We start from the raw sequence: 12,536 nt of genomic DNA, 5'->3' as shown, positions 1-12,536 counted from the left end.
CAATATATATTAATGACTTGGATGAGGGAATTAAATGCAGCATCTCCAAGTTTGCGGATGACACGAAGCTGGGTGACAGTGTTAGCTGTGAGGAGGATGCTAAGAGGATGCAGAGTGACTTGGATAGGTTGGGTGAGTGGGCAAATTCATGGCAGATGCAATTTAATGTGGATAAATGTGAAGTTATCCACTTTGGTGGCAAAAATAGGAAAACAGATTATTATCTGAATGGTGGCCGATTAGGAAATGGGGAGGTGCAACGAGACCTGGGTGTCATTATACACCAGTCATTGAAAGTGGGCATGCAGGTACAGCAGGCGGTGAAAAAGGCAAATGGTATGCTGGCATTTATAGCGAGAGGATTCGAGTACAGGAGCAGGGAGGTACTACTGCAGTTGTACAAGGCCTTGGTGAGACCACACCTGGAGTACTGTGTGCAGTTTTGGTCCCCTAATCTGAGGAAAGACATCCTTGCCATAGAGGGAATACAAAGAAGGTTCACCAGATTGATTCCTGGGATGGCAGGACTTTCATATGAAGAAAGACTGGATGAACTGGGCTTGTACTCGTTGGAATTTAGAAGATTGAGGGGGGATCTGATTGAAACGTATAAAATCCTAAAGGGATTGGACAGGCTAGATGCAGGAAGATTGTTCCCGATGTTGGGGAAGTCCAGAACGAGGGGTCACAGTTTGAGGATAAAGGGGAAGCCTTTTAGGAACGAGATTAGGAAAAACTTCTTCACTCAGAGAGTGGTGAATCTGTGGAAATCTCTGCCACATGAAGCAGTTGAGGCCAGTACATTGGCTATATTTAAGAGGGAGTTAGATATGGCCCTTGTGGCTACGGGGATTAGGGGGTATGGAGGGAAGGCTGGGGCGGGGTTCTGAGTTGGATGATCAGCCACGATCATAATAAATGGCGGTGCAGGCTCGAAGGGCCAAATGGCCTACTCCTGCACCTATTTTCTATGTTTCTATGTTTCTATCATATAAATGCAGGTTGTTGAAATGTGTCCACACATCAGTCTAATGCTTTCAGATTATGATCTCTGCTGTAATGCTGTGCTGATCTAATATGTTTAATTTGATATATTTTAGCATTTTGTTTTGCATTTCTTAATGGAGATAATTACTACCTTGCTGCACCTACATGTGTCAACCCAGATTTAATGTGGCAATAGATGATCACAGAATTACTGCTGAATAAATTATTGCTGCAACATTCAAATGGTTATAAACCTGTTCATTTTGAAACAGGAAGCACAGAGGGAGGGAATAGAAGAGGATGAAGAGAACAGAGGACCCAAGATCAGTGATTCAGCAGAGAAAGCAGCAGTGAGTAATTAATAGGGATCAAAATGTGAAGCATTCAGCGTTTTAAAACTGCTCTGTGTATGGACACCAAAACGAAAGGCATCATTGATGCTCTAATCTCTAAGCCTTATATAGTGACACAATGGTGCTGAAAGGTGCTGAGCCAGAAAACATTAGACCTGACAGCAATTCCTGAGGATTTAGCCAGTGGCTGAGATAGAGTTCATAATACAGCCCATTTCTGTCGGACTTTCAGCCTCTCATTTTCATTCTTGCCGGTTTTTCTTTCACGTGGTCTTCTTGTGCAGACAGCCTTTCTATAGTGTTAGCTCTGGAGGTGGCATGGTTGGATGAGTGATGACAGTCATTCAAACCTCAACAAATTGTGCTTCATTTGACCCTGGTTCTGTTAAGCAGGTGTGCTACGACAAGATGGGCCAACCTCTTCTCAAATAGCTACTCCTGGCTGTAATGTTAGAGAAATATGAAGATTGAATTCCAGGACCTATAGCTCATATTCTCAGGCTGCATTAAGTAATTTGCCAAAGCATAAACCCATCACACTGGAACACAGACTTAAAACAGGATCAGAATCTAAACAACGGCTTGGCAAAAATTCCATCTCATTATCCACAGAACCCCCCCCCCCCCACAGTGCAACCTGCATTCCCAGGAATGTTTCAAAGTTTGCAGAGTGTTCCTGAAAGGTTTCAAATGTGTGATCTCTGTTCATTGAGGAAGCAGCCTTGGTGAGAATGATCAAATAATGGTCGTAAAAATCTCTCTGATTTAAAAACCATGATTTAATGTTCTAGCTCACCTCTGTGATCTCCTAAAAGGGATTAAGCTGAGGATTTCAGTGAGATAAAACAAGCTGCAATTATGTCACTGAATGTTTTTTCCATTTGGTTGAGATTGCTAAACAATCTATGCACAGAGTACAGGAAAATATGGGAGTTGTATCCTTTATTGCAACAATTTTGTACTTGATCCCTGTAGTTGGCTTGACTAAAAAAATATTAGAAAGGTGATTAATGAAGTGGTATCAATGAAGAGTTTTCTTTTCAGATTGCTTATCTTTTATTAAAACTAGGATTTTGATTTAAATAAGTTTTCAGAGCTGTACACAAAGAAGAGGGATGGAAGGAAGGAATAGAAGGAAGTTCTGTGTTAGGGTAGAGGGAATGAGAGATTAAGTGACAAGAGGTGATAGAATAAAGTGAAAGGTAGTGCTAGTAAGGCACATCAGATTTGCCTTAAGGTGGACCAAATGAAGAATATGTATTTAAAATTATCGGTGGGGTGACTGCTGAAAACCTACAGTAAACATACTAGAGAAGGTCTGTAATTTTCGAGTCCTGCAGTATTCAGAGGATGTGCCTGTAGGAAGGTTAAGTGCTACTTATCAAGCTTGTGTTGAACTTTGTTGGAACAGTGTCAGAGGTGGAGGAGAGGGGGGTATGGTGGTGGGTTGTGGTGAGATGAGACAGCAATGTCTGTGCTGGTGGCATCATATTGGAGGCATTCAGAAATGGAGAATTATTTATTAGATGTGAAGGTTGAGTGGATGGAAAGTGAAGACAAGGTGAAACCTATTCTGAAATTGGCAGGGAGGAGTAAAGGTGAAAGGAGGAGGATATAAACAGATAAGGTTGGGAATCATCACAAGAACAGGTGGATATAGGGAAACTGGAGAATGGAAAGGGGTCCTTACATAAAGCCATATTAGAAGAAATACAATCAAGGCAAGCCTGTAGTGGATATTGGTTGCTAAGCTATTGCCTGGAGCAAGTAGAGAAAATGCGAAGATGGGACCAATGTGAAGGTGGAGATCAGCAGCAGAGTTGATGAAATTTTCGACTTCAAGACAAAAGCAGAAAGCATTGCCGATAGAATCATCAGTGAATTAAATACAGAGGTAAGGGAGTGGACTGGAGTGGGACTGATACAATAGATGTTCCATGTAGAGCACACCACAAAGAAACAGGATTGCTGAGGCAATTAAGAACAGATCTGACAGAAATTTAGCTAGTAACTGCAGCTGAATTTGGAATGGAGCCTAGCTCTGTGATGTACCCTGCTTCTCATTTTGACTGGTACAAATTGACTTTGACAAACTGCTGTTACATACAGGTTCCCATAACAACACCTTTAATTTGCAGAACTTGAGTGGTATCAAGATTTTTTTTCTGTGTGAGATTGATTCAACCCAACAGAAAAGAGTAGTGATGGAAGAGGAGAAGATGAACCTCTGATTGAGGGAAGGGCTATTCCTCCCAGAATGCTTTGGTTCATTGTTCATCTCCACCAGTACCCACTGCCTCTCTCAGGTCAACTGCATCCAGAATTACACGAGATACAACAGCTTCCCTCCTACATCCTTGTTTTCTACCTGGGCTGCGAAAGCCTTTCCAGATGAAGTAGTGATTTGTACTGCTTCCAATGTAGTGTTCTATATTCCATAAAGTTGACTTTTCAGTGGGGAAACCAAATAGAATCTAGCTGACCACTTCATGAATCTAAGTTAACAATTTCACGATACAGGCCAGTGATAAACCCGATTCTGAGCTTGATTAATTCTGAAAATGTGATCCAGAGCCTCCAGTCACCTGTCACCTTTTCCATCCGATTCCTACTCCAAGCTCTACACTCTTCCAGTAAAGTCCAGTGCAAGCCCTGGGAACAGCACCTCATCTTCCATTAATTCATATGGTGTGAAAGGTGATTAGCCAAAGCTTCACAACCAAGCGTGTAAAAATGGCAGAAATGTATTAAGATAGCCATTCTCTGTTCAGTAGACACTCTGTTTCTCACTTCTTAACAGGAAGCTGCCGCCCTTATTGCACTGAGAGATGGAAATCCAAGGGAATTTTTTAAGCAGCGAGAAAGAGCTATGACAACGAGTTTTGAGACTTCGCATATTTCAGGCCAAAGACCAGGTATGAAACTATCTCTGTGTTCCTATTGCACATCTTCAACCCCTCATTCCCTTGGGCCTCTCATTCTCCATGAAAATTCCTTCCCTCGAAATGGCAGAGTTAATGGTTTTGTCCGTTCTGTTATCATCAAATCCTTTTTCAAGATCAGTAAAAATAAAATGGTTGATCACATTGCAACCTGCTTAGATGCTTTTTGAAATTATTATGATGAGGTGATCAACATCAAGGTATAAGCTCAACAACATAGCAAAACCATCTGCCGCTCAAACCACTAAATATCTGTAATTAATATTTCTGTCTTGATACTTGATTGCTGCAGACAACATCAATGATTCACTTGGACTATAATCACATCAGCCAAATGAAAGTGGCATGCAGTAATATCTGATTGTTTTTCAATCAACTAAATTGTTTGGACGGCCAGTAAAGTAACCTGTGTAAAGAATGGAATTAATCATGTTGAATGACTTGGTCTGGAATTATGCAGAGTGCTGTGATTGTTGACAGGTAAAACATTTAAAATTGGCGATTGAATCGAGTGATTCAGCTGGAAAAGTTGAGGGAAAACCGGAAGGACATACAGGGAAGAAGAACACTCAGTTATCTCAAGTGAAGTAATAAAACATGGGGTGAAGATGTAATCAGCTGGACCAACTGATGTAACTGAGGCTGGGATGACTCATGCATAGATATGATGGTTAGTTTAACTGGTTAAAGTTGAGCCACCTGTGGACAAGTTGAACCATGTTTGGAGAAGTTTTAATGTTAATTGAGCAACCCAAAATGTTCTCATACAGTGTGCACTTTGGGCCATTTTTCATGGTACAATTAACAAGTGAAATTGGGATTACAAGTTCTGATGAACAGGGCTCCACTGTATTAAATATCTTCCTGATGTAAAGGTTTATGGTTGGGGCAGAAGCAGCACTCAATCAGCACTTGTTGAAGTTGCTGCCCATTACACTACACCTGAGTTTGTAACAAGGTCATAGTACTGTACTTTTTTAAATAACAGAGAGGTACTTTGAGGGAGGAAGATGCCAACAACAGGCAAACTATTAGTAAATGCTAAATGACATTAAATAATGAAACCCACTCTTCTGTGCTTTTCTTCAGCACTGTATGTACGGTTTGGTTTTATGATATATCTCAAACTGAAAATGAAGGAAACTGATGTTTAAATGTTTCAATGTCTGATAATAACAAACCTTCTGGTGATGTAAACTGTTTGAGATACTTGGTTGAAGTATGTCAAACCTTTGGAAGGAGAAGTATCTTGGATCATTGTTTTAAAAGCAGAGAAGGAATTCATAAGGCCCCCAGTCATCGGTGGTAGTTTCAACCCTACTTTACAACACTTGTCTTGACTTTTTCTCTTCATAGTGATGCTGTCAATGGAGTGAGACTCCAAATATGCAACAAGCACCAACCTTCCCAAAGCTGCACTCAACGATGTGACATCACTACATTTAGTCTGGGACCCGCTTTCCAATAGTACTCAGCTATTTGGGACTTTCTCGTTAACATAAGGCCTTCTCCACATCTTATCTATAATTAGAATGTGGGTTTCACCTATAATTAGTATGTGGGTTATCCATGCTACTTACTGTCCTGTGATGGAGCATGATTTTCTTGATGATGTAATAAGTGAATGTTGGAAAAATGCTTTAAGCTTTGGGCTATTTTACTGTGGGTTCTCAGTTCTCATTTAAAGTTACATTAAGAATCATTTGCACAATTCCATGCTGTTTTCCTGTCATGGAAATCAGTGATCTGATTATTGTATAATTTTCAATCTTGTCCTTTTTGATATGTTGCATAACTGCTTATTCCATCAGGTTTTTGTGCCACTCAATGGTCTTCTGCAGCCAAAACCCACTCCTCAAACCAGCAATCAATCTTAATTTCTTAGGCAGTCCCTTGGAACTAAAGGTGACTTACATTCACTCAGGTTTTGTGGCTTCTGAAGTGGGGACCACAGTCTCTTCCACATTTGGGAAGGTATGGTGTCTAACTGGAGGCTGCTGTGTGGTTTGTGAGATGCTTTTGCCACTTACATTGGATATTTTTGGGTGCTTCGAATGCAGGGCCTTGAGGTTCCGGGCTCAGGTTTTCCTGAGAGTCAGTAGGGATGTTACATTTTTCAAGGCGGATCGGAACACACCTTTGAATTGTTTCACCTCTGTCCACCTAATGATCTTTTCCTTTCCTAGAGATTGTAATGAATGTTTGTGTCCAGTGTCTGACATTGGGCAAACAAAGTTATAAGCTGACAGGGTACAACTCAGGCCTCAGTGCCAGGGATGCTGACCTGAAAGAGGATACTGACTTCGGTTCACATATTTTTCTGGTGAACTTGGGGAATTTTGTGGAGATGATTTTGTTATTTTCCCTCAAGGTACCATCAACAGGAATCAATCCTGCCCAGCAGACTATGTTACTGCCAGGGTTTATCCCAGCCAGGGTAATATAAAGTCTGATGATGGCAGTCTATATTTATGAGACTGGATATTTGTCAATTTCAACAGATTGTATTCATCACTATACATGTCAGCATATCTAGCTGAGTTTACAGGGAATACTGTCGTTAGCTTGTGGCACTTATCCTTGTAAGTGGAACAAGTGCTACACATGCCCTTACACTTCCTCCCTTTCCACCATTCAGGGCTCCAGACAGTCCTTCCAGGTGAGGCGACACTTCACGTGTGAGTTGGCTGGGGTGCTATACTGCGTCCGGTGCTCCCGATGTAGCCTTCTATATATTGGCGAGACCTGACGCAGACTGGGAGATCGCTTTGCTGAACATCTACGCTGTGTCCGCCAGAGAAAGCAGGATCTCCCAGTGCCCACACATTTTAATTCCACATCCCATTCCCATTCTGACATGTCTATCCACAGCCTCCTCTACTGTAAAGGTGAAGCCACACTCAGGTTGGAGGAACAACACCTTATATTCCGTCTGGGTAGCCTCCAACCTGATGGCATGAACATTGACTTCTCTAACTTCTGCTAATGCCCCACCTCCTCCTCGTACCTCATCTGTTACTTATTTTTATACACACATTCTTTCTCTCACTCTCCTTTTCCTCCCCCTGTCCCTCTGACTATACCCTTTGCCCATCCTCTGGTCCCCCCACCCTTGTCTTTCTCCCCGGACCTCCTGTCCCATGATCCTCTCATATCCCCTTTGCCAATCACTTGTCCAGCTCTTGGCTCCATCCCTCCCCCTCCTGTCTTCTCCTATCATTTTGGATCTCCCCCTCCCCGTCCCACTTTCAAACCTCTTACTAACTCTTCCTTCAGTTAGTCCTGATGAAGGGTCTCAGCCTGAAACGTCGACTGTACCGCTTCCTAGAGATGCTGCCTGGCCTGCTACGTTCACCAGCAACTTTGATGTGTGTTGATTGTGACCAAGTGATGTTTTTTTTATTCTCTGGGCATTGTTTTGTTGGGAACACCCTCTGCTATGGACCTGTGGACTGTCTACTGCTCTGATCATACTGTGCAGGAAGGATCAAAAGGATGGAAGTGAAAATTCAACATCTTCCCGCAATCTCACTGAGAGTGATTTTCTTTTGTTTATATTTTGAAAAACTCTTTTAACAAGTGCAGCCCAAACAATTCAAAAATTGTGCAGTAATCTCTTGAAAGCAGAACACTTTCTCACAGTGGTGAACAAGTGTTCACACGTTATCTAGAGGGATATAATGATTTCTAGTACAGTGGAGCAGTGTTATTATCATACCTGGCTTAGAATGGTTGGAACTGACTTCATAAACTAATTGGAAAGCCAAAAACTGCGAAATTGATTGCATCAGAATGTGAGTGGGGAGTTGAGTAAATTAGAGAGTGAAAGTAAATGAGATAATGAAAGGGGAACTAAAGTAGCTGAGAAAAGGGGATTTTAAAAAATTAACAGTATAAAATGGATATGGGAAAAATATGGTAAAAGAGAAAATCAATGGATAAGGGGAAGCCATGAAAAATGTATATACAAGGAAGGGGAGAGTATTAAAACATGTAATTTCTAAGATTGTGAAGGTTTGGAACCATTTTAGTGCAAAAGAAATTAAGTAACTCTTCAGTAAATGGTAGCAGCTCAGATTTAATATTTTTCCGAGATGAGGTGACTGGTGAATTAAGCAGCATTAAGAGAATAGCCAAAACATTTTCAGTGACAGCAATAGCAATGCATGAAAAGTGTCATTTTCTTTTAATTATATACTGTCTTTGGAATGGTATGACAATAAATGGGTTACACTGTATTAGTTGCATTAACCACCTCATCAATCCCTTTTGCTACCCCTTAACTCTCTTATTTGCTGTTGTGTGTTACTGACTGATGTGACACATTCTCCCCACAGGTCGAGTGAACAGCCCTTTCCTTAAGAATCAGAACAGTCTGCCCGAGCGATCATGGTCCCCTCCAAGATCCCCTTGCCCTCGAATTGCTGCTAGCCATAGCCCCTTCCAGTCTTACCCCTCATGTATGTATATACTTTCTAATTAAATATAGAGTATCATGTTTCTTTGAATAGAAGCATGCACGTTCTACAGTATGGAGACTCTTATGGGCTTCCATACACTGTGTAGCTTCTAGTTTACTAAATAGCTTTGCATTTAAGAAATGATGCTGCAGTTTTAAATCAAATTCTAATGCCCCTGACTTGGAGCCATAGGAAAACAGAGAGCGGTCTCATATTGAAACAAGATGAATTATAAGGGGAAAATTAAACAAGCAGATTTGGCTATTTTTAATACTGACGATACAGCACATAGCTCTGTTCCCAATGTCCTCTTGTCAGAGGACGTCACTTGAACTTCCACAATGCTGCAGGTGCAGAAGGAGGAGAGGGGCTACGTCAGGAGCAGTAAACACTAGTCAGTATGGACTGAAGTCATTGTTCTGATGATGTTGCAAGATTTGAACGACCCTTTGCTTTTATGTGTGACAGAGGACCATGTCTGTCCCTTCTGGTGGATGGAAAAGGTCTCTGAACAGGTAGATTTATTCTCTTACAGACAATTGATATTAATCTTTCACTGAACAGCACCAAAGCTGCTTGGTGTCCTCCATTTCTGTGCCTGAGTGCATTCATCTGATATACTCCAAATGCACAACTTAAAAGATCAGAGCTTTGGAAAGAATTGAATATGTGCGTACCTTTGATATGGCCATGTCTTCTTATCCTCATGCTTTTGTTCATCAAGCATTCTGTCTCAATTAATCTCTGCCAATGAAACCAGCCAGGCTTCTCACACTCATGCACAAGCTCCCTCCAACTGTGATGAGTATATCTGGCTTTGTACTCTATTACTGTTTGTACAATTTGTGATAATGTATAAATCACATTAATAATTGAAATGGTTCTCTGATCATAGATTTTTAAATTACCCACTGTACTGATGTAGGTTGATAATGATTGAATGAACTCTAATTTAGAATTTTTAAAAGTTGAATTGTTGTTTGAAATATAATGGTGTGGGTTTGACTTTTCCTTGTGTACGGTGTTTATTGATGCCCATTTGAACCCATTTAAATTTGGACATATTCTTTTGGGAAGTGGCAGAAACCTGGGCATTATTTGACACTGGAAACTTGTGTGTAATTCTGCAATATCTAAGTCAAATTGTAGCGAACCTAACAAGAAGCAGCATCAGAAAAAAAAAGCAATGGACTTTCTACTACCATTTCCCATTCTGCGTCTATTTTAATGATTAATTTCCTTCTCAGTTGGACAATGAAGTTTGATGATACCAATGCCACTGTTACTTCTCATGAGGTGTTGCTGTGTGTTCACTCCACTGCAATGTGTGGCGCGTGGCCAAGTGGTTGAGGTGTTGGACTAGCGATCTGAAGGTTGTGAGTTCAAGCCCCAGCCGGGGCAGCACGTTGTGTCCTTGAGCAAGGCACTTAACCACACACTGCTCCAGTCCACCCAGCTGAAAATGGATACCAGCAAAATGCTGGAGGTTAACTTCGCAATAGACTGGTGTCCTATCCGGGGGGAAGTCTCGTACTCTCAGTTGCTTCACGCCACAGAAACCGGCATAAGTACCGGCCTGATGGGCCACAAGGCTTGGGACAGACTTTAACTAACTCCACTCAATAGTATTGGCAATTTAAAATGTACATAATTGATTTTAAAGACCATTGAAAGTTCAGGGTTCTTGAAAGATGTTGGCTTGAAAGAATCTGGCTTGCTTTGGTCCCTGATAGTCTTTTGGTCACAAATCGTTATTTGCTGCTGTATGAAATTTGCTTTTAATGAATTAGTGCTTTGTCAGCAACAAATGCACACCGACAACAGCTCTCATGTGTACAGGATATTAATAAGAAAATTTCATTATAATTTTTCAGCATGATAAACACCTTATCGTAGGTAACTCATTCAGTTATTATGCCTTGTAGATCCAACCTTCTGCTCCAATAGACTGAACATTGCTAACATGTCCAGGAGCTAGGCAGAAATTTAGCTAGAACAAAGGTTTTCTGTCTTTGTTAAAGTTAAATAACTTCAGATTATTCCGAACTATTGCAATTTAATTTGTAGGTAGCTAGTCTCTAAAAGGTTCCTATAAATTGAAGATCATAAGGGTTCTATAAAATTTAAATAGGGATTTTTAATGTATTCAGGCAATGTAGCTGGTATGTGATTTTTGTAATGTTTTCTACTGTACAAACATAGGAGCAAAACTGTGAGATGTTCCCTCTCGCACCCCTCTGTGCTTAGTATGCCATAAAATCACAAGCTGTTGCACAGCAAAGACAAAACATTAGCTTTAGCCTTCAAAATGATATTTGCCTTATTTATTAAGCTGGGGAATTCTACTGAATAAAAGATGACGCAGCATCATAAACAGAGTTGTATTGAACTTAACAAAGAGCAACACCAAACAAAAATTATGGGATTTCTACTTATATTTGTCGTAGCTTCCATTTTTACAAGTTGTATCCTTCTCATTTGGACAGCAAGACCCAACCTATGACATATTGCCTTGCACACAAGGGTTCAATGAATTTACCTGATATTTTAATGCCATTGCACCAGTAAGAAAGAAGTGGGCTTTTTATTTATTCATATTTCAGGAGATAGGCAGGCCAGAATTTGTTGTCCATCCCTAAATGCTTTAGCTTTTACTTTTCTTGAACCACCATAATCCTTCTGGTGAAGGTTCTCCCATAATGCTGTTGGGGCATAATCTTTCAGGGTTTAGATCCAGAGACAGTGATGGAATAGCAATGTAGTTCCTACTCAAGATGCTGTTCAACTCAAGGAAACAGCAAATGGTGGTGTTCCCATGTGCCTGAATTTCTTGCCCTTGTGGCAAATGTCATGAATTCAGGAGGGACGTAGTTTGGTATAGCATGAGCAATTAAATGGAGTCCACTTGTAGAAGCCTAGTTGATCAAAACCTCACCAACTACCTACTACACACTGCACAAAGCAACCACTGTGCACTGGTAATGGATGAGATATTAATCAAGTGGTCTTCTTTTGTTCTGGGTGGTATCATTTTTCTTTGGTGTTTTTGGGTCACATGCATCCATGCCAGTCTCAAATGCTCTTTGATGGCTGCTTAGTGCCGGATATCGGCAAAAGTCTATAATCCTGAAAGTTATCCACTTGCTTGGTAGGGGACTTGTGCAAATCCCAAAAGGCTCTGCAAGGCAGAAGGAAAATTAGCCATTTTTTAAAGAAGTTGTTTAGATAACTGCAAAGGCAATGAATCTGCATTTTTTAAAAAAAACTTGCATGTATTGAATTGTGTTGGAAAAAGGTGTTAAAGTGAGAGAGTAATAATAGACAGGGTGGGTGCAATAATGAAAGTGGGGCTGTAGGAGATGTTGCTTTATCTTTCCTTGGGCCAGTGTACTTTCAGCTTAAAACTCATGTACGTGACATAAAGGGTCTCGGCCTGAAACATCGACTACTTGTTCCCCTCCATAGACCCGCTGAATTCCTCCAGTTTTTGTGTATTGCTCTGGATTTCCAGCATCTGCAGAAACTCTTATGTTTATCATAAGCATGTGTAAGGTTGCATTTTTTAAAAATTTGTTTTCTGCATTTGCTCTGTTTCTTACGGTATTTCAGCTTTTGTATATCTCTTGTTATTTGCACACTTCACCACCCTCTCTCAGTCAGTAGCACACTACTGCTTTCATTCAAGGCTCCATCCTATCACAGGCCTTCCTTTTTTGCTCTCATCTTCTTTGACTTAAAACTAGTTTCATTTCTAACTTCAAAGTTGCTGGTTACGGAGAATAATATGTTGGACC

General features: G+C 40.7%; 1 protein-coding gene across 3 annotated transcripts in view; it reads left to right on the top strand.

Moving 5' to 3' along the window:
• Nucleotides 1-12,536, top strand: part of LOC140200389 (drebrin-like) — a 203,698-nt gene that overhangs the window by 170,847 nt on the left and 20,315 nt on the right. Inside the window, exons 9-11 of one of the 3 annotated variants that reach the window (XM_072263651.1) lie at nucleotides 1,260-1,337; nucleotides 4,141-4,255; nucleotides 8,620-8,742. In XM_072263651.1, the coding sequence (XP_072119752.1) occupies nucleotides 1,260-1,337; nucleotides 4,141-4,255; nucleotides 8,620-8,742 (316 nt within the window). The remainder of the gene's footprint in view (nucleotides 1-1,259; nucleotides 1,338-4,140; nucleotides 4,256-8,619; nucleotides 8,743-12,536) is intronic. The other 2 variants (XM_072263652.1, XM_072263653.1) reach the window with 2 other exon arrangements.

The sequence above is a fragment of the Mobula birostris genome, chromosome 7 (genome assembly GCF_030028105.1).
Source record: "Mobula birostris isolate sMobBir1 chromosome 7, sMobBir1.hap1, whole genome shotgun sequence".
In the NCBI taxonomy this organism is placed as follows: Eukaryota; Metazoa; Chordata; class Chondrichthyes; order Myliobatiformes; family Myliobatidae; genus Mobula; species Mobula birostris.
The sequence above is the reverse complement of the archived record's forward strand: the minus strand, read 5'-3'. Positions and strand labels throughout refer to the sequence as shown.